The sequence below is a fragment of the Zingiber officinale genome, chromosome 10A (genome assembly GCF_018446385.1).
Source record: "Zingiber officinale cultivar Zhangliang chromosome 10A, Zo_v1.1, whole genome shotgun sequence".
NCBI classification, from domain to species: domain Eukaryota; kingdom Viridiplantae; phylum Streptophyta; class Magnoliopsida; order Zingiberales; family Zingiberaceae; genus Zingiber; species Zingiber officinale.
This window is the reverse complement of record NC_056004.1, coordinates 34,276,218-34,299,290: the sequence shown is the minus strand read 5'-3', so window position 1 is coordinate 34,299,290 and position 23,073 is coordinate 34,276,218. Positions and strand designations below refer to the sequence as shown.

At 37.1% G+C, this 23,073-nt stretch overlaps 1 protein-coding gene across 5 annotated transcripts in view; it reads left to right on the top strand.

The window, feature by feature from the left end:
- The window catches only part of LOC122026178 (branched-chain-amino-acid aminotransferase-like protein 1), a 41,269-nt gene that overhangs the window by 5,390 nt on the left and 12,806 nt on the right, over window positions 1-23,073 (top strand). For 4 of the 5 annotated variants that reach the window (XM_042584824.1, XM_042584823.1, XM_042584822.1 and 1 more), the window contains exons 6-18: window positions 1,323-1,381; window positions 1,574-1,676; window positions 4,492-4,680; window positions 4,770-4,870; window positions 4,965-5,019; window positions 5,151-5,237; window positions 5,343-5,394; window positions 5,584-5,669; window positions 8,385-8,438; window positions 8,517-8,600; window positions 8,678-8,749; window positions 10,236-10,316; window positions 16,819-16,854. In XM_042584824.1, coding sequence (XP_042440758.1) covers window positions 1,323-1,381; window positions 1,574-1,676; window positions 4,492-4,680; window positions 4,770-4,870; window positions 4,965-5,019; window positions 5,151-5,237; window positions 5,343-5,394; window positions 5,584-5,669; window positions 8,385-8,438; window positions 8,517-8,600; window positions 8,678-8,749; window positions 10,236-10,316; window positions 16,819-16,854 — 1,059 coding nt within the window. The remainder of the gene's footprint in view (window positions 1-1,322; window positions 1,382-1,573; window positions 1,677-4,491; window positions 4,681-4,769; window positions 4,871-4,964; window positions 5,020-5,150; window positions 5,238-5,342; window positions 5,395-5,583; window positions 5,670-8,384; window positions 8,439-8,516; window positions 8,601-8,677; window positions 8,750-10,235; window positions 10,317-16,818; window positions 16,855-23,073) is intronic. The other variant, XM_042584826.1, reaches the window with a different exon arrangement.

Below are 23,073 nucleotides of genomic sequence, written 5' to 3'. Positions count from 1 at the left end.
TCCACTTTTGTTGCTCTAGAGAAGTGTTCCTCTGTTCTACAATACAAGGTTTTAAAAAGTACATAGAGGTGTCATGCAGTCAACTGACTGCATAATGTATATGCAATCTGTGGAGGTATATGAGCCTACATTAAAAGTATTAAAAATGATTTATATTGATAAAAACAAATTAACAAGTCAACATGCATCATAGCTGCAGATTGTTGTGCAGCCACGAGGTGTCTGATTGTGTGCTGGGTACTCGCACGCAGTCTTGCTTGAGACATAATTTGCTGCCCGTCTTATTGCCCCTTGTGCCTCATTTCATATATGGCAGAGTTTCAGTTTAGATTGCTCTTGAATCCATAAGGTATATTTATTGATGCTACTGATTCATATTTCCACGTAGAAAATATATGTTAATGATAGAATGTAAAACACATGCAGCACAATAATCATTATTACACAACAATATAATTAAGTAATATCCATATAATTTATATCTAGTCTTTATGATTTACAAAAACAAGGGATTGAGTTACAAGTCACAAGCTACCAAATAGGTAGCTTTGGGTTTTAAGTCAATTTTGTTCATTCTAAATTGGTCCAAATGAACCAGATATGGCCTTTGTTTTTTTTCAAGTTCACAAAATAGACTGCATTTGTCGTATGCACTCATATCATGCCTCTGAGGATTTCCTTTGAAATTCGTTTTGGTGGCTACATATGGGCTTTTTAAAACCATGTTACCATACACATCAAGCTTTTATGATCATTTATAATATGGACTTGGTGCCTAATCAAGTAAGCCATTCAGTTTTGTACAAAGTGAACTATAACTAGCATTTCTTTATTATACAAGAAAGCTTTTGATGAAATGGAGAAAGGGCTTCATGATAGAATGCAACCTAGCTACCATACTAACCGAAACCCTACCAGCTCCAACTCTTGAACCATCACATTCATGTATAAAACATACATTTAGAAGAAAAAAACCAGCTAAAGTAAGAGATGTATAGGAGGGTAACTACTTCCCAATCTATGATCTCCTTCCAGTAAGAGAGGTTTGAATCTACGCAATCTGAATAATAATGAAATTATGTGGCTACAGTACTCTCCTCAGCTTAGTTATTTTGTTCAGATGTAGCAGGCTAACTGATATGTATTGTAATACTTTGTTTAGGGAGATTAATACACTTTTCTGTGATTTAATCTAGGTTCACATTGTTTGGTTAGAAAATATGACTAAGGACACTATATTTTAGTTTTATTATCAATCCAACATTTAGTTTAACTTTTTTTTAGTTTTGAAAAGTAATCAATTAATCTCTTCTAACCTTCAGGTTGTCCTCCGTGGGCTTTGTCAAGATCTGGACATCCCATTTCAGACATCCATGCTAAAGTATGCCTATATATGATAGAAAAATCAACTTCTAAATTTGATTCTTTACTTAACTGATGAATATTGTTTTTTTATTATCGAGCCTTACAAATTATATCTTCTACTCAAAACTATGCAATTTTCTTAGTTACCTTGATGATTCTTTACAAAGCTTAAACTTTTTTTTTTACTTTATCTGGGATTATTGTATAGGTGGGAAGCTGGACCTAAATCCATCGATGGAATCTGGGCTCCTTGGTGGTATGAGAATGTGCACAAGTCCACAGGTTTTGAGAAACCAAATTTGCATATGATTGTAAGTTCCATGTTGAATGTCTATTAGGAAACCATGCTAAAGAATAAAGATAGTTTTGATTTTATCTTATTTTATGAGTAATAACTTTGTCAACAATTCTTTTTTGATATCATTCTGGAATTCTTTTTGGTGATAAATAGTTTCCAAGGAAAGACATAGACTATAAACCATCTTTCATATGAAAAGTTCCATACGCGAACAATTAGTAAAGTAATTCGCTGATTTGCTCAAGTTAATTGAAATATTTGATGAGCCTTTAAAGTGTTGAAATAGTTTAAACAAATTCCTACATGATTTGTCATTTCGCCTAATGGCAATAAGAAAATCATCAGCTAACATAAGATGAGAAAGTTTCTTGACTTCGACTGTAAAAGAAGTAACTTTTATTTTATCCACAAAAGAAGAATCAGAAAGCTATTTGAGTAAGAATAAACATATATGGTGGTAGAGGGGTCACCTTGTCTTATATTCCTTGATCTGGAAAATTAGTGAGAAATATTTCCATTGATTTCGCAAGCCAATATGGGGAGGAAATACAAACATGAACCCAACCAATGAACTTCTTTAGGAAATTCATGAACTGTAAGGATGAGACCTTCTCAAGAGATTTTACAAAGGCTTAATATCAAATTTAGTTAAGATCAAAGGTCAATTTCCTTGGAATGTTTCACATTATCAAAGCTCAGTATACTCACAATCATGTCATAGTCATGAATGATGCATCCTGCAATAAAAGCTGACTGCTCTTTGGAAATTAAAAAAATCAAGAACATATTTGATACAAGAAGCCAATGTCTTGTAAAAAAAAAAAAGGACAGCCCGGTGCACGAAACTCCCGTTATGCGGGGTCCCGGGAAGGATCCATTATACGCAGCCTTACTATGCTTTTTGCAAGAGGCTGTTTCCAGGATTCGAACCCGTGACCTTTTGGTCACAAAGCAACAACTTTACCGTTGCGCCAAGGCTCCCCAAGAAGCCAATGTCTTGTAAAGGAGTTAATATCAAGATTTAAATTCTTTAATTGCTTCAGTGTTTTGGTTCCTTGTCAGAAAAATAACATTTCAATACAATATCATTCCATTTAGGTAGGTGTCAATTCCTCCGAGGAGAAATGAGTAGAACACCGGGAAGTAGAGTAGGAAGAAGTTTACTTGAAGGATTCGGGTTATAAAAGGAGCTCATGACTGAAAAGTGGGTCACATAAGACGCTTGGTATTGGGGTGGGGGTTGCAAAACTAGGTTTGCAACAACGCTGGAAGATGCTCACAAAAAGGAGCTTGCAACTTAGGCAAAGCTCACGACGAAGGTGGAAGACACTTGCGATGAGGCAGAGTGCTCTCTGACAACAAAGGTTGAAGGCTTGGGCAAAGCTCACGATGAAGGAAAACAGCTTTGGTGAAGCTCACAACCAAGGCAAAAAGGCTTGGGTAGAGCTAGCGTGAAGATGAAAGGCCCATGACAAAGGCAGAACTGTAGAAGAACTCGTATAAAAAATGAAATTCACTAACAAGATCAGAATGCAATTCACTATTAACTGAAGGAATTTAATTTATTCCATATTCAAAAAACTGAATTCACTAACAAGAACAGAATGCAATTCAGTATTAACTGAAGGGATTTGTAACTCTCAAAATTCATGAGGATATTGTTGAGTATCAGAATTCTAAAGAGAGGCATATCAAACTGTAAAATGAGAAATAATCTGTTGTTGATCTTGTGAAATTTCACTGTTCTCAGTTGATGATATACTTTATCGCAGCAATCCTCCTGTGCTAGTTAAGTTGATGAAAATAGGAAGTGTCCTTGTCACTGTCTGCTATCCATTTAGATCTAGACTTCACCCAGCATTTAAGATTAATTTGTCAGTTAATCACAATAATTTTTATTGAGGAATTTTGAGGTTAGTTAGGTCTTTAAAGGACAGCCTAGATCTAAAATCTTGAGCTTCAAGTAACTCAATATTACTCGAATTTTCCTTGATTTTAGTCCAAGGTTTCCAGTATTTTCTCTGATCCAAGTAGTTAAATTAGGATTTAAAGAAATTCACTTGTTACTGAGAGTAAGCATAGGGTTTCTGTTGTTAGGAGTCTCAAGCTATGTGTTTACCATTAATTCTGACTTTTCAATAATGTTTAAAGGTAAAGAACCTTTTTCTTTTTGTTTATTATTGAGATAACACTAATTGATGGATGAGTATGGACATAAGTCACCTTTGACAAAAGTGTTAAACAACATAGATCATGCCATTGTTGCAAGGACTCTATCTAATCTAGTGGAGATTCTTGAGGATTGCACAAAGCGAGTACTGACTACCGAGTAAGGTAAATCAGCTAGATTTAGTTTATCTATCGAACTCTTAAAGAGGTCAATCAGAGAGGTGGATGAGGAAGGAAGTTGCTCTAATACCAAGTTAAAAGGGAGTAATTGTCTCATCTTTTATTAAATAAATCCTATATATATATATAGGAGGCAAGGTGTAATGGACCATTAGGCCAAAGTATTTTAATTGGTTTAACAGCTACAAAGAAATAGTATATATTTTTTCTCATTATGACATAGTTTTTTTTAGTGTTTGTCTGTTTAAGCACCATGTGCATTTACCTCAGCTCTTGTTCATGGTCTGCTACACACTTTTGTTGCTAATTAGAGTTATTCATGGCTATTCTATTCTGCATCTTTTTGTTAACAATATCTTGGCTCAAGCTAACACTACTAAATTGATTGCACCATTTCCTATTTTCCAGAAGACATTTTGTATTTTCTCTGACATCCAAGAGGCACATTTTGTGTGTTCCTGATATAAAAACATTTGCAGCCCTTTCCACTTGAATTATATGACTTGCTGGAACAAAGCCTGCCTTTCTACAACATGCTCAGATGCCATTGTAGGAGATTGGTATCACCTCTTCATTCTTCACTACCATTTCCACCTCTTCCTGTCCCAGCCAATGAGAAAATACTCGTTTGGGTTGGTGATGAACTCTTACCTCGTGAAAATGCCAAGGTACTGAAATGTTTATTTTTGTCATTTCTCCTGATACATTTAGACTATGTGTTTCTTTGTTTTGGTGTACTAACCATGTGTTGTTAAAGGTGTCTGTGTTTGATTCAGTTGTGCAAGGTGGTGATGCAGTGTGGGAAGGTCTCCGTGTATACAATGGAAAAGTCTTTAAGCTTGATGAACATTTAGATAGGTAGTGTTCTTTATCCATCCTACTCTTCAATGTAATGCAGCCATATGTTGCTCAATATATTTTTAATTTTCCTCATTTGCTTCTATTCTTCCAGAATGTTTGATTCAGCAAAAGCTTTGGCCTTTATTGATGTTCCAACACGAGAAGAGGTTAGAATTATGATTGCTATTCTGTTCAAACCTTGCCAAAGCAATCTTTCAAAATACTAAAACTAATTCTAGGCTTGTCTTAAATGAAATAATTATTACTTAATAAACTTCTTTGTTATTCACTCTTTTAGATAAAAGGAGCTGTTTTCAAGACTCTGGTAACAAATGGGATGTTTGATAATGCTCATATTAGACTCACTCTAACGCGTGGCAAGAAGGTAATCAGTGTAGTAGGTTGTCGATCAACTATTGACTTAGGATCAAATGTGTGGAGCTGAAATTATAGCTTGTATATATCTACAAAAGTCATTTGTTTCTCTCAGGTTACTTCTGGTATGAGTCCAGCTTTCAATCTTTATGGTTGCACTTTGATTGGTAATAGCTCATATCACACAACAACAATTTTTTGTGTAGTTTATAGTCATACTTATTCTTTGTTTTTTTTCCCAACTTCATTTTTGACTCTAAAATAATCATTAACTAGTTAATGTATTCCTAAGACAATGGCCATGCAGTGAACATTCTTGATCCTAGTTTGTCAGAATTTTCTTCTGGTCAATGCAGTGCTTGCTGAATGGAAACCGCCAGTTTATGACAATACAGGAGGCATAAGATTGGTTACAGCAACTACTCGTCGTAACTCACCAAATGTAAGAGAATTCTACTAAAATTTTGTTCTTTGTTGAATTTACTGAGTTTCCTATACCCTGAATGATTTGAAGTATCTAACCTTTTGATTCAACTAATAAGAAGAACAAATCTTAGTTTGTCTAGTAATACAGTGCAAACCAAGGTTTAAAATTTCGACCCGTGCTGAGGTTTCGGTCCAGACCGGAACAATACGATTTCGGTATCGTATCTTGCCGTGTCGATACAGTTTCGGTATTTTTTTTATTTATATATAGTAATTATTAGATAAATATATTTATTGTGTATAATTTAAAAATAAGTTATATATTGATTTTATATAAGTTCTCCATTATTAAACAACTTAATATTGTTATAAAAAATAATTAAATATAGTTTTCTTTAAAAATAATAATTGATGTATAAATAACTCGAATTAAAATTGATATATCATAATATGTTACCTTACTAAAAGGAGTGACGTGAATCAAATGGAAATAATGATTTTTGTAATATTTTACTTAGCTAATCTTTATAGTTTTTCACTGTCCGGATTAAATAATCATAATTATATAAATTAATACAAAATACTATTTTATATATAATAATCATATAAATTATCTATTTGTTTATTTAATTAATTAATAATTTAAACAATATATATTTAAAATAGTAAAAAAAATTAGAATATCAATTAAACATTAAAATAGTAAAAAATATAAAATAATTAATATATATATATATATATATATATATATATATTTATATATAAGAATATAAATTTGATTTATTAGAATTTTTATAAAATTTTTTAAATATTTTAAAGAATTTTAAATAGAAAAAACAATTTCAGAATATTATTTAATAAAATTTATTAATTTTTTAAAAATTTTAAATATATTTTATTGGGATAATTTAATTAGGGTTTATGAAAGCCTCTTTAAAATATCACAATTAATTGGGAGTAGGAATTGTTTGATTTATTTAAATGGTAATATTAATTTTGCACAGTCAGTCCCACGTCCGTTGCCCTCGACGCCTGCGACTCGCCCACGACGCCTCCGACTCCCCGCGGAAGCCTTCGACGGTGCCAGAGGCGTCCGGAGACCAGCGGCGCTGGAAGCGTCCCATGACGCTTTCGGCACCGCTAGAAACGTCGCATCGCGACGTTTCGTGACACTTTAGGCGCCCCTCAACGCTTCCGGTGGCATCGGAAGCATCTGGCGACACTGCCCATGTTGTCGTGTGACAATAAGCGCGCGGACGTGACTAAACCTTCGCTATTTCGGTGCCGATTTCGGTGTGCGGGCGGAATAGTAAGTTTTGCCCGTTCCGCCTGGCACAGAACGAAATTTTGAATGTTGGTGCAGACTTCTAACTTCAAAACTTTCAAATCCATTAATATGAAGGAACAAAGCCAAGTTGGTGTGATACTATAATGGAGCATCCTTTCTGGCTCAACAGATGCAAAAGTGATTGTCACAAGGTTCCATGCCATGTTAATTGCTTGCGGGCCCACATGTGTGTGATGTCTCCAAAAACTATTTGAGCAACCAGGGCCTCTCCATCTCCAGCACCTTAATATTGATGTTGGTCACACTGAATTAATGGGACAATCCTTCAATTATTGCACCATCATAGAATCCCACTACTCAATCCTCCCATGCCTACTCCATACCAAAGAACCCCACATCCCATCACTCTACCTTGGTTCTCGAATCTACACTAATTCTATTTTCCAAGGGAAATTTTTTGGTGAAAGCTACTTAGCAGAAGAATCTCCCTTAAAAGTTCATATTTAAGGTTTACACCTTAACATTCAAGAAACAATCACCAAGATTTTATCACTAGGAACATATCATAAGGAATAATTTTTGTTAAATTGAATAATGTATCACCAATTGAATAAAAACCAGGTTAGCCAATGAACATAATGGCCATAAACCTATTAAGCAACCAATGTCTGTCTCATTGGTTATAATTTTGTTTGCCTTGCCTAATATCTAGCAAGATGAACCATTCCTCCTTCCCATTGGTATGGAAACATTCTTGAAACCACTATACTAGGTTAAAGCAGACTCCAATGCTAGCTGATGAAATTTGTACTTCAGTTACTAACGAAGGTTGGTGAATTGCCATGATCAACTACAATGAAATTTCCTTAACAATCTTACAAACACTAGACTTGGTATAAATTTTATTTCCCTTGTTTCTCTCAATCCTCTTCCTCGTATCCTCTTTTCATCTTCTTTCAATTTTCCTCGTCTTCTATCCTTAGCACTTATCCTTGTGATCATTGCGAATTAGCACCATCTTAAATCGTCAAATGGTTTGCTAGTTGGCACCGGAACCTTGTCATTCCACCACACCATTGATATTGGCACTAGAACTGGTATTTTAACCTTGTATCATTCTATATCTTTGTTCATTGAAATCTTGTGGTTTTATAAGGAAATAGAAATAAATGCCTTAATTTCCAATTGAAAGTAGGTTACTAATTTTGCTAAAAAAATTAAGTGTGCTTTATGATTGTTTGCTTCATGTCATTTGGCAAATAAACTTCAATGAAACATACAACTTAAAAGTTAGCACTTATTTCATGGAAACATCCTGGTGATCATTGCGAATTAGCACCATCTTTTTTTGCATTGTATATAGTTTTTATTATGCAAGTTCAAATATGTTCTTTCTTCGTATTTTGTGTATGCTTAGAGTCACTTTTTGCACCTTTCTTTCAGAGCATAGACTCCAAGATTCATCACAATAATCTGATCAACAACATTTTGGCCAAGGTCTTCTTTTTCCTTCAAAATTGAATCATACTTCTTCTGTCTCCTGTTCTTGGTCTAGCTGACTATTTTTTTTCCCAGATAGAAGGGAACCTTGCCAATGCAGAGGACGCTATCATGCTAGACAAAGATGGTTTTGTCTCTGAAACTAATGCTACAAACATCGTGAGACATTGCTGTAGTTATACTGAGGTGTTATTAGAAAATATCCAGTTAATCAAAATGCATTCGTTCTTTTTCAGTTTATGGTAAAGAAGGGGCATGTTTTGACTCCTCATGCTGACTATTGCCTTCCAGGCATAACTCGAGCAACGGTAAGTTTTATATTTCTATTTTCAAATATTTTTCTGCTATTTTTATATTCCCAATTATCATAGTGTTAATATTTATCACACAAAAAGGTGTATCTTACTTTGGTATTTACCAAAGGGCGCATCTGTTTTTCCAATATACCCCTCTGCTCTCCTAAACCAAATCACGATAAGAAGCTATAAGTACTTGATGGCCTTAAAAAGTTCAATTTCATGCTAAATTGGCACCATTTCACCACGATTACCCCCCTAAGTTTTTTAATGCTTTGTTTCCCTAGGTTGAGTCCTTTCGTGTTTATCAAGCACTTTGACTGCCTTAAAGGGCTCAGATTTGTGCCAAATTGGCACATCCACTAAAGATAACTGTATGTTTTTTTTTCTCTTGATTTGAAGTCCTTTAGGCCATCAAATAATTTTTGTCAAGAGTGTTTGACAGCTCTAAAAGGCTCAAGTGCCAAATGAACACACTGCTACACCTCTATCGGTCCTTTGCTGTTCCACCAATTGACCACTCATCTGACCAGAAGCTCAGCCAGTTTGATTTCCAGTTTAGATTTTATATGCTTCAGGAGGAAGAAGACAATCTCCTTCTGCTGCTTGAGCAGAAAGGGGAAAGGGAAAAGGCTTACCTGTGGGGGAGAAAGGAAGGGCCTCCTGAAGAAGATCTTCATCCTCGACCTCATAGCTTCATATTTATGAACCAATAGACAATATGATTGCTGGCCAACTCTAATGGAGGAGGATGTGCAAAAGAAGATCGCGAGGCAAAGATCCACATCTGGATATTCATCCTCTGCTATTTGTGGAGATTTAGAAGCCTGGCAGAGAAAAGAGGTACATGTTCGGAGAAGAAGAGTTAATAGGCCAGGCGTTTTTTTTACTTTAAAGCTTAGGTAAAAGGTAGTCCGGTGCACGAAGCTCCGACCAATATAGGATCCTGGGGAAGGATTGGACCATATTGTTTTAAAGCTTAGGTATAAAATAAAATTGCTACATTTAATTTTCAAATTTGGAACTATACAAGCTATGTGGAAGGGAATTATGTTAGCAAACTAATTTAAAATTATCTCGGCACCCATGTGTGAACTGTTGGAATTGTACAGTTCGGATTTTGTATCAATTCGACTGATAATCAAAACTATGAGTTTAATCCTTGCTTTTATCTCCACTTATCCCAAACTATTTTCAGCCATCTAAACTCACTAAAATACATGACACATGACTACTAAATCCTAAGATGAAATAAATGAAATAGAACAAAAGCTAAGAAAAATAGGATAAACCAACATCAATACTTAAACATTACGATTATCTCAAAGATGCACTTGTATCATGTTTCATCATTTAAAAACTTAACATGCAATCTTAAGAAAGTGAATATTTAAGTGTTCCTTTTATTTTAATTCTACAAATGCATGACAAGTTTGGTTCTGCGGAAACTTTCAGCTAATGTAGATTGTAGATTCATCATTCTGCTGTGAAATTACAGGTTATGGATCTTGTTGTTAAGGAAAACCTAATTCTACATGAAAGACGGATAAGTCTATCTGAGTTCCATGCTGCTGATGAGGTATGTGCTTTAACATCCAGAAATTTAGTCAAATTTAGTGAAGTGTTTAGTTGATTCTCTTAGCATCAAGGTGACTGAAGAATGGCTTATCTGCTGTTTTGGTTAACTAAGCTTCTTGCCGTTAGATGGGTATATGAATACCAGAAACCTTCATTTAATTGACAAGCTTTGTGCTGTGACTGAATGTCCAGTAACCTACCATTTAGCTAATTAGACTTCATCCAGTAGATCAATAAACAGAAAATTGCCATTTAGTTAATTAAGCATCAAACCGTAGATGAAATATGTGAATTTATTTTCATAAAGTTTAATTAAAATTTTCAACTTCATGGTTTACCTTTGTTTGATAGTGGTTTCCCTCAAACACCTGTTAATCATCAAGTTGATTGTTAATATTGTATGTGTTGTGTTGGCATAATATGGATAATCATCTGTACTATGATTACTATATTTCTTTTGCTGCTTGACTCTATCTCTAGTCATTTTAGTCGTTCAAGATCATTGATAAATACATATTGGAAATACCATATATAACTTCACATTAGGATTATACCAGGACAACCCAGAAGGTGTGCCACAAATACATAACAGAGTTGGCTTCCATTATTTGTTGGGTACGGAACCATCGTGTATATCTCGTGGAAGCTTATTGCGGTTCTTTAACATAACTCTATTTGTCTGATGGAAAATATTTTCTTCCAAAAAGCAGTTCCTTTTTCCTATTTTAACTTGTGCATATAAAAAACTTAGAACTGTTCTATGGTGCTGTTTTGGTGATATAAACAATACAACACATGGGTCATGCGTTGCAAAACTCGTAGGCTAACCATTAGACCATCCCATTTAAGATTCTTCCTAGAAGCGATTAAGTTCATTACTATAGTTTACATGATTTGCACAAGTATTGATCATCAAACTAAGATCATTATACCTCGTGATCTATAAAAATTAGGCACTTAGAGAAGGCTATGGTATCCACTGGAAAAGGAAGAGTTATCAAAAGGCAATTTGGGGTAATGCTCAAGGTGCTTATCACTTGCGTTATTGTACATAAATGCATATAAATCTAAATTTTGACCTTAGTTATTACGCCATGTAATTATCTTATCATATTGCATGGTGTATGGGTATGCGATATGCACTTTGTTTTTAGATATTTTCCCACTAAAAGAGAAAAAATGAATCAAAATACTATATGATCCTGTCCGAGAGTCGAGGTGACGGATGCTGGGGATGTGGCGCTCGTGTTGACCGTGCGTGGACCTCCGATGAGACTAGCTTGCAAGCACAAAAGCGTCAGTGCCGAGCCATGGAGTAGTTCCCCGGCAATGGCCCTCCGACGCTCAAGTCAGATCTCCGGCGAAAGCAGCAAGCAAGCAAAGAAATGAAAGTGGCAGCGTAACTGTAGCTACAGTAGAATGAGCATACCTTCGTCGAAGCTTGGGGTCCTTTATATAGGGCTCCTCCCAGGGTGCGCATGCACACTCCTCGAGGCATGCACACATCTCAAATCTTTCCCTGATAGGACGTGTCAGGAAAGTGTACCTGACACCATACCTCAACAGCCCGAGCATATCCTGACAAGACAGTGGAAGCTTCCGTCGTACGATTCTCTGCCTGACCATGCCGCCGACCATGTTGTCTGTCTACGGCACAGGTCTCGAGGAGGATATCAGTCGATCTTGCCTTTGTCTACTAGTGGGCCGAGCGAGTGAGCCGAGCGAGTGGGCCGCTCGGCCAGCTTTTGTCTGCTAGTGGGCCAAGCGGGCGATCGCTTGACTAATTCTGCTGTATGGGCCGAGCGGGGTGGTCGCTCAGCTACTTCCACTGAGTAGTGCGACCGGGGCATGCCCTTCTTCAAGATATTGCGCCGAGCCACCAAATTTTAGTGGGACGAGGAGTGCGACCGGGCATTCGAGGAACTCAAGGCGTATCTGAACTCATGCCGAGCGAAAGTAGCCTAGACAGTGGAAGTAGCCGAGCGGCCACCCCGCTCGGCCCATTAGTAGATAAAAGCTGGCCGAGCGGCACGCACACCCTGGGAGGCCTATATAAAAGACGTCAAGCTTCGACGAAGGTATGCTTATTCTACTGTAGCTACAGTTACGCTGCCACTTTCATTTCTTTGCTTGTTGCTTTCGTCGGAGATCTGATGTGAGCGTCGGAGGGCCATCGCCGGGGAACCACTCCTTGGTTCGGCACTGCCGCTTTTGTGCTTGCAGGCTAGTCTCATCGGAGGTCCACGCACGGTTAACAGGAGCGCCACATCTCCAGCGTCCGTCACCTCAACTCTCAGACATGATCACTATATATATATATATATATATATATATATATATATATCAAAAGCCCTTTAATGACATCTGAGTTGGAGAGTGATAGTATCTCAGACTGAACAATGATGTATCCATTTACATTGCTAAAGAGAGAGCATGATCCACTTACGCTATCTTCCAACATGTGTCTACATAGTTTGCAGGATCGCGATCGTGATCCTATGCAAGATCGATGGTGGGAATCGGGATCGGATCGTAGAATCATAAGATCCTATTAAAAATTCTTAAAATTTAGTATTTGATAGGAGATCAAATTGATCAATGAAGACTAAAACATGATATTTGAGTAAAATTCCTTTTAGAATAAATAAAATAAAATAATAATAATAATAATATTAATGATATTAATAACAATTATAGGTTGAAAAAATATATAATAAATAAATATAATTTATTTATAATTTTTAAAATTTAAAATAAATTTATATATATTTTAATAGGATAATTCAATTAGGCTTTGAGAAAGTCTATGTAAACTATCCTATTTAAGTTAGGATTTGATTGAATCAACTATCTAAAGTTTTAGTCAAAAATCTAAAGTTAAAAATGAATTCACTATGTCGTCTCCTCTCCGGATCAATACACTGTGCTGCTCTCCTCTCCCCTTATCGTGCGAGATGCGAAGCCTTGCCACTACTCTCCTCTTCCCCATCGAGCAGTTGGAGAACAACCATTGACGACATCTCCTCATACACCCCCCTCCTCAAGCCGCCGCAAGCTGCGAGAAACTAGCGATGCCGTTCACGTGTCCCCTGTCCCCCTCCAAAAGCCGCTGGTGCCGCCTCCTCACACACTCTCGCGTGCCCCCTCAACTTTTGCTGCCTGCCGAGACACTGATGAGGATTGTTGGTTCCGATGCCGCATCTGAATCATTTATAACGTAAGATCGACCGATTCCACATAATATTGTACGATTCTAGTGATCCATTTCCGATTCTATTACAAAATACGATCCCAATTGATCCCGGATCGATTTAGGGCTTTCGGATCTTAGGATCCTACGATTCGGATCGCGATTTTACAAACCATGTGTGGCTATCTCCCTGAGTAGTGCAAATTGTAGCTATGGTCTCGTTTAATGATTTGCTTACCATCCATTCTTCCATCATTCAACAACTATTTAAAAGAGTTTAAATTTCACGGTTGAATCTAATACAGTTCTAGCTTGCTCTATCATTTATTATCAAACAAACTGTTATTATAGAAAAATGTGATTAACATAAAGACGGATTGAAGAGTACGGTTATCACTTATCTCTTTCCTTCTTATGCTCTACCATTTATTATCAGACAAACTGTTATTATAGAAAAATGTGATCAACATAAGATGGATTGAAGAGTACGGTTACCACTTATCACTTTCCTTCTTATGCCAGTTGTAAGTACCCCTCCAAATCAAATTTAGAACTTGCAAGCCAAACACAAGGATGTTGAGAAGAAGACAGAGAGACCAAGAAACAGAAATTAGTTGAACAGTCTTCTTTTTTCTCCTCCTTTCTCATTCATTTTCTGATAACTTGAAGATGGTACAATTCTACTACTTCAAAGAATCAAAACAAAGTGAACAATACAAAAGATTCAAAGCTCTCAAACTTTACTATGTAATGACAAGTTCCTCTTTGATTTGGCTTATTAACTCGAAGTGGTCAACAAACCAAAGTCACCCTTTGTTTTTTGGTTGTCTTTTTGAGATTTGAGGAAAATATTTTTAGACGTTAAAAGTCAATTCAAGTTGGAGGTCGCAGTGTTTAGAGTTGAGGTCGGGGTTCTTTAAGAGGCATAGAAATTGCAAAGTAGAGGTGATGATAAGTCTTTGAAAGCATTACTCTACCCATGCACCAACCACCTCAATAAATTTTCTTCTGATGAAGGTCCATTATAGTGCACAATCATTGAGGCACAAGAAGTTGCCAGAGAGTTGAAGCATGTGCACAACATCAAAGGAGAAAGATGACAGTATTGTAAGCCCAAGTGACAATCCCAACAAGGAGCTAGAAATGGCAAATCAGATCAACAAGTCAAATATTTAACTTTGACCTGAACATAATCTGGTTAACGAACAAGTCAAAATATATGGTCCTAAACACGTTAAGGGTTTAAATGGACAGACCCGACAAAACCCATTTAATTAAATGGATTGTGTCGACTCATATCATAGGTGGATCACAGGCTACCACGTAAAACAATATTTGTGAACCCATATGAAAAATTAAAAGAACATACCAAACAATGAATAAATGTTTAAAGGGGTTAACTGCATAGTAAAATGGGTCAAAGCAGGCGTACTTATATTTAAATGTGGTCAATGGGTCATGTTTAAATGAGTCAAAGTGGGCCAATTTATCAAACCCGAACATGGCCAATTTTATTTGTAGATCATGTTGGCCCCGTTTATGACTCAACCAATTAAACTCAAACCCATACCCATATAATTATAGGTCAGACTGTAGGAGTCAACCAAATGCAGGATCTGTTATTGGCTCCCTTAAAAGTGTGCCACTCACTTGTCCCACTTCCTCATTCTCACTCTCTTAATGCTACTAATGATATTGCCTCCTGCCGACATTGCATTTGGTAGTAAGGATGGCAATAATGGACTTAACCTTGCAGTCTCACTAGTGAGGTTTCCCTTCGTCTTAGGCTTTTATCAACTTCAAAGTGCTCCTACATTCATTGCTTCATCACAAACACTGACAAAGTTAAGAGGCAAACTGGAGAGTTTGTAAAGCTTGAGGCTTTGAGTGTGAATTTTAACTTTGGGCATTGGAGCATGATGAACTCTTTCCTGTTTGAATTAAGATACTGTCCGCTGATATTTAGATTTTGGTGATTTGTTGTTTATTTGGTTTACATATTTTTCTTTCTGTTTTTGCATGGCCTAGGACACATCAACCTAGGTAATATTTTACATTGTCAATTATATTCATCTATAAATTTTAGTTTTTCATAAGTAAATTTTTTTATGTATTTTTATTTTTATATTTATGAAGATTTTGTTATTTTCTTTAGGGAAATTGCAAAATCTGGCATAAACTTCTCAGTTTTTGAATGAATTTTCATTTTAACGAATATTTAACATAGTTTCAATTTCATAACAGATATTATTGAAGTTTAATGATACTTTTACTCTTTTTTTTTAAAAAAAAGTTATTAACAAATTATGTTTAAAATATTTGAATCATTATATGATTTAATGTATCATTTTTCATAAAAGTTTCATACAATGTGGTAAATTAAGCTTAATTTTTTCTTTTGCAAAGCTGAAAGTATGTTTAAGGTTTTGCTAAAAATGGAAATCTGTGCTAGATTTGATAATTAGCCAATTTCGTATATATTTTATTTATTTTTTACTATAAAATAATTACGATGTCATCACTGATATGCAGTGAGCAAAAATTAGCTGAACCAAGTTGTATGAAAAATAAAATAGCAAAATAGTTTTAAAAGCTTATTTTAAAAAATGATGAATTGCTATCTTATTTCAGGGAAATTACTTCTTTGTTTACCAAATGCCAATCACAAAAAAGCTAGAATCATTTTCTTAGAAACAATTTTTTGTCAGATGCTTGAGCCTAACACAAATGTAAGAAATTGTAATAACTAATTAGAATGGGGATGACTTCCATTGTTAATTGTTCGCAATCTAGTATCCATATTTTTGATAAGGTTCTCTCAAGGCTAGCATTTGCTGACATTTGTTCCAACTCCAACATTTTCTTCAAGAAGCCAACTGTCGTTCGACAAGGTCTACCTAGAGGCAATGGTGAGATGTAGTATTTAATCTATAAAGGCTCCAATCAAGACAGAAAGCTATATCTAGTGCAGCCATAGTTAGCACATAGCATCTCCCTTTTAGTAAATTCCAGAAGGATACTTTGACTCAAGGGGAGCTTAGAATTTACATTAGCTAGATTATCCTTTATTCAGTTTCATTTGTGACATTGTGGATGATGTCATTATGCTCATTATTCAGTCCATTTACTTAGTAGTCGATTTGCCAGATTTCTTGTTCTCTATAACAGCCATTGTAACAGGAGGAATGTAAACATAAAGTTTTACAGTTCACATAAACGCTGTATGTGCTTTTTAAATATTAATTATAAAGATTTGGATTTAGTAGTTTTCATTTCAATTCCACTTATAATGTGACCATTTGATTCTGTGCAGGCTTGGACAACTGGAACTATGGGCGAACTTACACCGGTTAGTTCTTTTATTTGCCACTGCTCACTTGAACTAAATCATCTTTCTTATTCACTAAGTTGATTCTGTGTCTACAACTGGTTGCAGTATTACATAATTTAATTTTTTCAAAGATTATAAGAAAGAAAAATGTTTTATCATTGCTTGCAGTCCAAATTTACTGGTCTAACAAGGAACCACCAGTGAACAAGGAGCATATCAGTTGGCGGCATGATATTTACCTTTATACCTCTTGATAGTATTTAGTAGTCTACAACCTGATATCAGTTGGTTAACAAGAAGATGAACTGATGAGTAAGAGGACTAGAAAGAACAATAATTTTAAGTCACTGAGTAGTCAACCAAGGCCTCCCCTATGCCTATCTTCTTGCCTATGTCATCAGCTTTGTCAACTTGCCAACCTTTATCAATCTTGCTGAAGACTTCCTCAACATTGTTGGAACTTGTTCATCTTGACTAAGTGTTGTTGTTTAAATACTGTTCCTTATCTTGGTGTGCGCCTAGAATGGCATGTCACTCGTTTTTGGTAGCAAAGCACGAGATTTAATTTATGTTTCGTAATGCTCTAATGAGGGAGGGTAATAATCTGACTGCAAAGTCTATGTGATGCATTGACCTATATTGCCTCTTCTGCTTCACTTTAAGATATCCTCAATGTGGAATGCAGTGCTTGACACAAGACTGATGTAGAAAGTTACAACGACCCCATCTTATGTAACCTAAGATTCCTCTAGAACAAAATGCACAAGCATTCCTCTAGATTAACAGAGGCTGTGATTATAGTAACCCACCCTATATAACCTACGATTCAGATTTATTAGACCTAACCAACTAATTAACCCATTAACCTCAATCCAATATCCCACCTTCCTTGTCCCGCGCATAAGAAAGGTTTTATGTTTTCTTCGTCCTTTTCCTACACCAGGTTGACTAAGTGATCAACCACCCAGCATTATGTCAGACCATATGATACCAATACCATGCCACTATGATGAATCGTTTAGATTGGTTTTTAAATGCTGAGAAAGAATCAAATATTCATGGATATAAACTAGATCCTTTTAGAATAATTAATTTGATAATAGTCATATAGATTCTTTTCTTTTCTTTTCATGTATCTACACTATATATTGGTACACTTAGCATTTCCTCCTATAGGTGTTCTAAAAATAGCTCTAGTGAGCCGCACCGAAAACTTGCTACTCGGCCAGCCTAACGGCCTTGGCGCCTAAGTAGGATTAGGTGGTCCTAGGCGCCGACTAATTGGTTGAATCTTCTAGGCGCCATGGAAATAGTGTAGGGTTTTCATGATTTTTTTTTAGTTTGGGTTTTTAAATTTAAATCCCAATTAAAAAAAAAAACTAAAATGTAACCTTTTTTTTTTGTGTTGGGCTTAAGTTTTATAAGTCCTAAACTTTGGTCCAACAAAAAAATCGATTTATTGGCTTGCCCTAGCGGCTATCACCAAACTTTATCTACATCATACTGAGTAACTAGAGCTGGAGAAATATGAGCGAATGAAGAAGCCCACATTTTGGAGAAATCAGAGAGTTAAAAGGCTGGAGAAATCAATTTGAAGAAAAATTTATTATCTAATCTTTCCTCGACTGAGTGACTTGGAAGGGAGGCGGCTCCTATTAACTAAGTAATGCTATCTAATATTCAATTGCTATCAAGGTTTAAAGGTTCGTTCCATGCCGATTGACACTAATGAAACATTTCATTCCACCCACTTACTGATACGTAGAACAGCCTAGCATTGGAATCTTGTTTGTGCGGTGGCGCAATGCAAGTCTTTTCTGTCTCATGAACTTGTCTTGCAAGCACTTTCAGTCGGCTTGTTGTGTCTTCCGTGAGCAAAGTGCCGTGACAAAATCAAGTTCATCTCCTTGCCCCTTCTCTGGTCACCTCTCCTTGCCCTTCTTTCCCCTCCTCAATGTCCATACACTGTTGCCTCCCTTCACCCGACACAGCAGCACAGCAGTCGGCATGCACGACATAGTCTTGAGTTCCTCAGGGACCAAAATCTCAGCTTGGCTTGACTTAGAGGTTTCAAACCTTGATCGTTACATGGTCTTTGAATCTGTTCTAAAATTTGACCATGAAGAATGATCCTCTATCTCTCCTCCTCTTCTGTTGTATAGTTTAGAGGTTTACCATTTTTTACTTCTGACATGATCTGCAAGATCATGTTGTATTATTGATAAAGATACATCAGGGCTGTTAAAGAATACACGTAAATGGAGTTAAAGGGGAAAAGATAGGAGGTAGAAACTCCACATAGCTAACTGAGGCGTCTCAAGTATGCTTAAATATAAAAAAGGTTCCTCCAGTTAAGTGCTTTGACATTTTCATGTTAGATTGTATTTCCTCTTGGTTGCCAACAAAGATGAAATTTGTGGCAAATCTGGTGGCAGTTGGTCACAAAAGCTCCCCTTGGTGGTAGTTCTTCATCAGCTTATGATCTCTTGAGCTGTATTTATTAGTTTGTTGATGGTTGGTAGGTCACCAATATCCTTCATCATTAGGTAGATACAGTGTTCCATGCTAGGTGTCTACACCATTTGAACAAAATCTTCAACTATCATTTTGACAACTTTTTTGAAATCAACTTGGATTATGTTTTTAGCACTAGGTTACCTTCAACTTACAAATGTAAATTATGTTGTAGTACTAGCCAATTTTATGTAGATCTGGTAGTGTAACATCACATTCTTGTTGCCATAGATGAGGAAGTTGATGATGAAAATTTGTGTATCCTCTATCATTGTGGCTACAGAGTGGTAGTTCCACGGTCCCTTATATTGCCGGATCTATCCTCAACATTACTCCAATTTAATGTTCTAGGTGAAATCTAAAAACTCATACAACTTTGAAGGCTTCCCCTTGCTTTTGGATCTCTAGGTATTATTGGTTGCACCAGGGGATGCAATTAAATTGGAAATGATATTTCTCTACCATAATCTTCTTATCCTTACCCACGCAAGATCAAGGCGTGTTATTCACTCACCTGTGAGAATGTCGTTGGATTTAGGTTGTGTAGTGACGCAGCGGATAACTATCGGTTTCGTTGATTCGTGCACGAATACCGGAAGCGACTATCGAATCTGTTGGTTCGCGCATGAATACCGGAAACAACCTTCTACAACTTGTTGATTCGAAGGGGAATACCATGAAATAGAGAAACATCACATTCCAAAGACGAGACGGCGGCTAAAAATAGCATTAATCAAAATTGTCTTTTACAACTAAACAAGATGCTTGTATAGACTTCAACCCCTAAATATGCAAAGGAAAGAAATACTTAAAAAAGAAAAATTCTAAACTTAATAAAAATACAAGATATCCTAAATATCAAATTCGACAAAAATTATAATTGCTATCTCGATTTATTCTTTTGTCTGCATCATTAAAATTACTTTTATGATTTGCTCTATGTTCGCATCATTAAAATTATTTTCCCGATTTGTGCTTTTGTCTGCATCATTAAAATCGTTTTTTCGATTTGCTCTTCTGTTAGCATCATTCTCTCCATGATAGAGAAAATTTACCCCCGAATTTAAGCAGGTAACCATAAGTGAATAGATATTATACTCAATAATATCCTGTAGAGAAGAAGCCATATTGCTGCTGTTCTCCAAAAGATAAGATATTGCTTTGCAAGATAAACATCTAATAAACTGTGAATTTGCCCGAAGCCTTGCTTGAACCGCTCAAATTGACTCCCTTGCAATGGGCACATCAACATTTCCAGCATATTCACACAATTGAGTCACAATCTCATAAGTGTTGCTCTCATTAGCAATGACAGTTAACATCTCAAGTTTAAGTTTTTTAATATATGGTGGACCACTGAATTGGCAATAAAAATGTTTGTAGTCAGAAGAGAAGAGCATAGTGTTGATACAGTCTGACCTGGATGTTGTTTTGATGTTGACACTGATTTAAGTTTCAATCAGATATTGAATTAACTCAGACAAATCAGGGTTGACTTGGTTGACCTGATTAATCTGATTGGGAAAAGTCCGAGCAAGGAGCTTGGCACGGGAGAAGTCCTGGTGAGTGAAGCCAGGCAATTGGAGAAGTCCTGGTGAGTGAAACCAGGCAATTGGAGAAGTCCTGGTGAGTGAAGCCAGGCAATTGGAAAGTCCTGGTGAGTGAAGCCAGGCAATTGGAAAGTCCTGGTGAGTGAAACCAGGCAATTGGAAAGTCCTGGTGAGTGAAACCAGGCAATTGGAAAGTCCTGGTGAGTGAAGCCAGGCAAGGGAAAATCCAGATGGATCAAGGGTGATCGGACATCTGGTATTGGGAAGTCCAAGTATGGAAACTTGGCATGTATAGTCGGAGAAGAGCTCGGTAGCTCGGTCTCTTGACTGTCAGGATTAAGGGTAGCAAGCTTGGAAGCTTGCCTCTTAAATCACAGCCTTGGATCGGTCTGATGACCGATCCAGTGGCACAAGTGGCACGGGTGATCGGTCGGCAGACCGATCCAGTGACACTAAGTGTGCCCTGATCGGTCTACGGACCGATCAGTAAACACTCAGTAGCATACTGTGTTGTTACTGATCGGTCCGCCGACCGATCAGTGAGAACTCAGTAGCATACTGCGAATACTCAGTATGCTACTGTATCGATACTGACCGGTCTCGGGACCGGTCAGATTGATGCCTGATCGGTCCGGAGACCGATCAGGCTTGTGCGCGCGACACCTGATCGGTCTGAGGACCGATCAGGTTAAGACCGATCAGAAACGATCGAAAAAGAGATTTGACAGTATGGATCGGTCTGCAGACCGATCCATACTATAGTCTGTTTTGCATGCACTTTCTCTGATTCTTTCTGATTCAAAGTTGCTTTTGCCTAAATATTTCTAACCATCTGCTGCAAGATTTTGAGGTGCAGGTTACTGGTAATTTGCAATTGGTTGATTTCAAATTGAGCTTCATTAGTAGAGGATACCAGAGAGACTTTTGCTATGTTCCACTGTAAACCTGTTAAAGCAGCAAAGTCGTGGCTGCGATCTGGCGGTGATCTGGCATCGATCAGCTCAACTCATGGTGATTGGGTGGAGCTCAGAGACACCAGTGAAGACCAGAATTCCATTGGTGTGAGCTCAGATGATCAGATGAGAAAGAAGCGTGATTGGCGATGCTATGGCTGGATGCAGAGATTTGCTGCAGTTTGGCAGGGATCCGTTGCGGGCGAAAGGCAGAGATGGCAGAGACATAAAAGGCTGGTTGAAGAGAGGGTTAAGAAGAAGTTCTTGGGGAAGAAAAAACACTCTCTGTCGATCGGTGCAAAAGCTTTGACGCTCGGGGCTGAGAAGCGGCTGTCTCGACTTGCTCTCTGTTTCACTGACCTTCGCGTGACTGTAAGCTTAATTTTCATTCTCCTAAGTCACCAAGCTCAGTAAGTCTTGTGCTATATTCTACATACCTGTTGAGATTTTGTTGAGAGGTCACTCCACCGAGAAGGAGAAAGTTCATAGCCGGGTGTTCACCGGGGTTGATCTACCGAAGATCGGCTTGTCCACCTTACGGACACCGAGGAGTAGGGGCAAGTTATCCCCGAACCTCGTAAACACTTGAGTCACTGTGGTTTGCTTTGTTTCTTCTCTTATTCTTATTCTGTTCTTAACTTGTTTTCCGCTGCGCTAACCACTCGTGTGAGTTTTATCTTTAAGTTTTAGCTTTTGAAGAGGCTATTCACCCCCCTCTAGCCATCCAAGATCCTAACAAGTGGTATCAGAGCTTGGAGCTCTTCATCCGGCTTAACAACCTAAGAGCAAAGAGATGGCCATGAGGGAAGGTTTTAGCACAAATCGACCACCTTACTTTGAAGGGGCAGATTTCCAGTACTGGAAGGGACGCATGGAGTATTACCTAAAGACGGACATTGCCATGTGGTTCTCAGTCAAGGAAGGCTACACACCACCAAGAGATGAGGAAGGTAAGGAGCTCGAATCGTCAAGGTGGTCTACCGAACAACTCCGCAAAGCACAAGCCGATGCCAAGGCCATGGTCACCTTGCAATGTGGAATCGCCAAGGACCAACTAGTCAAGGTAGGTCCTTTTACTAGTGCAAGAGATCTATGGAACAAGCTCATTGAGCTTCAAGAAGGGACTCGGGACTCTCGAATTGCCAAGAGAGACTTGTTCCTCAACCAACTCCAGAACCTCACCATGAAGGAAAATGAGAATGTAAGTGAACTTCATGGTA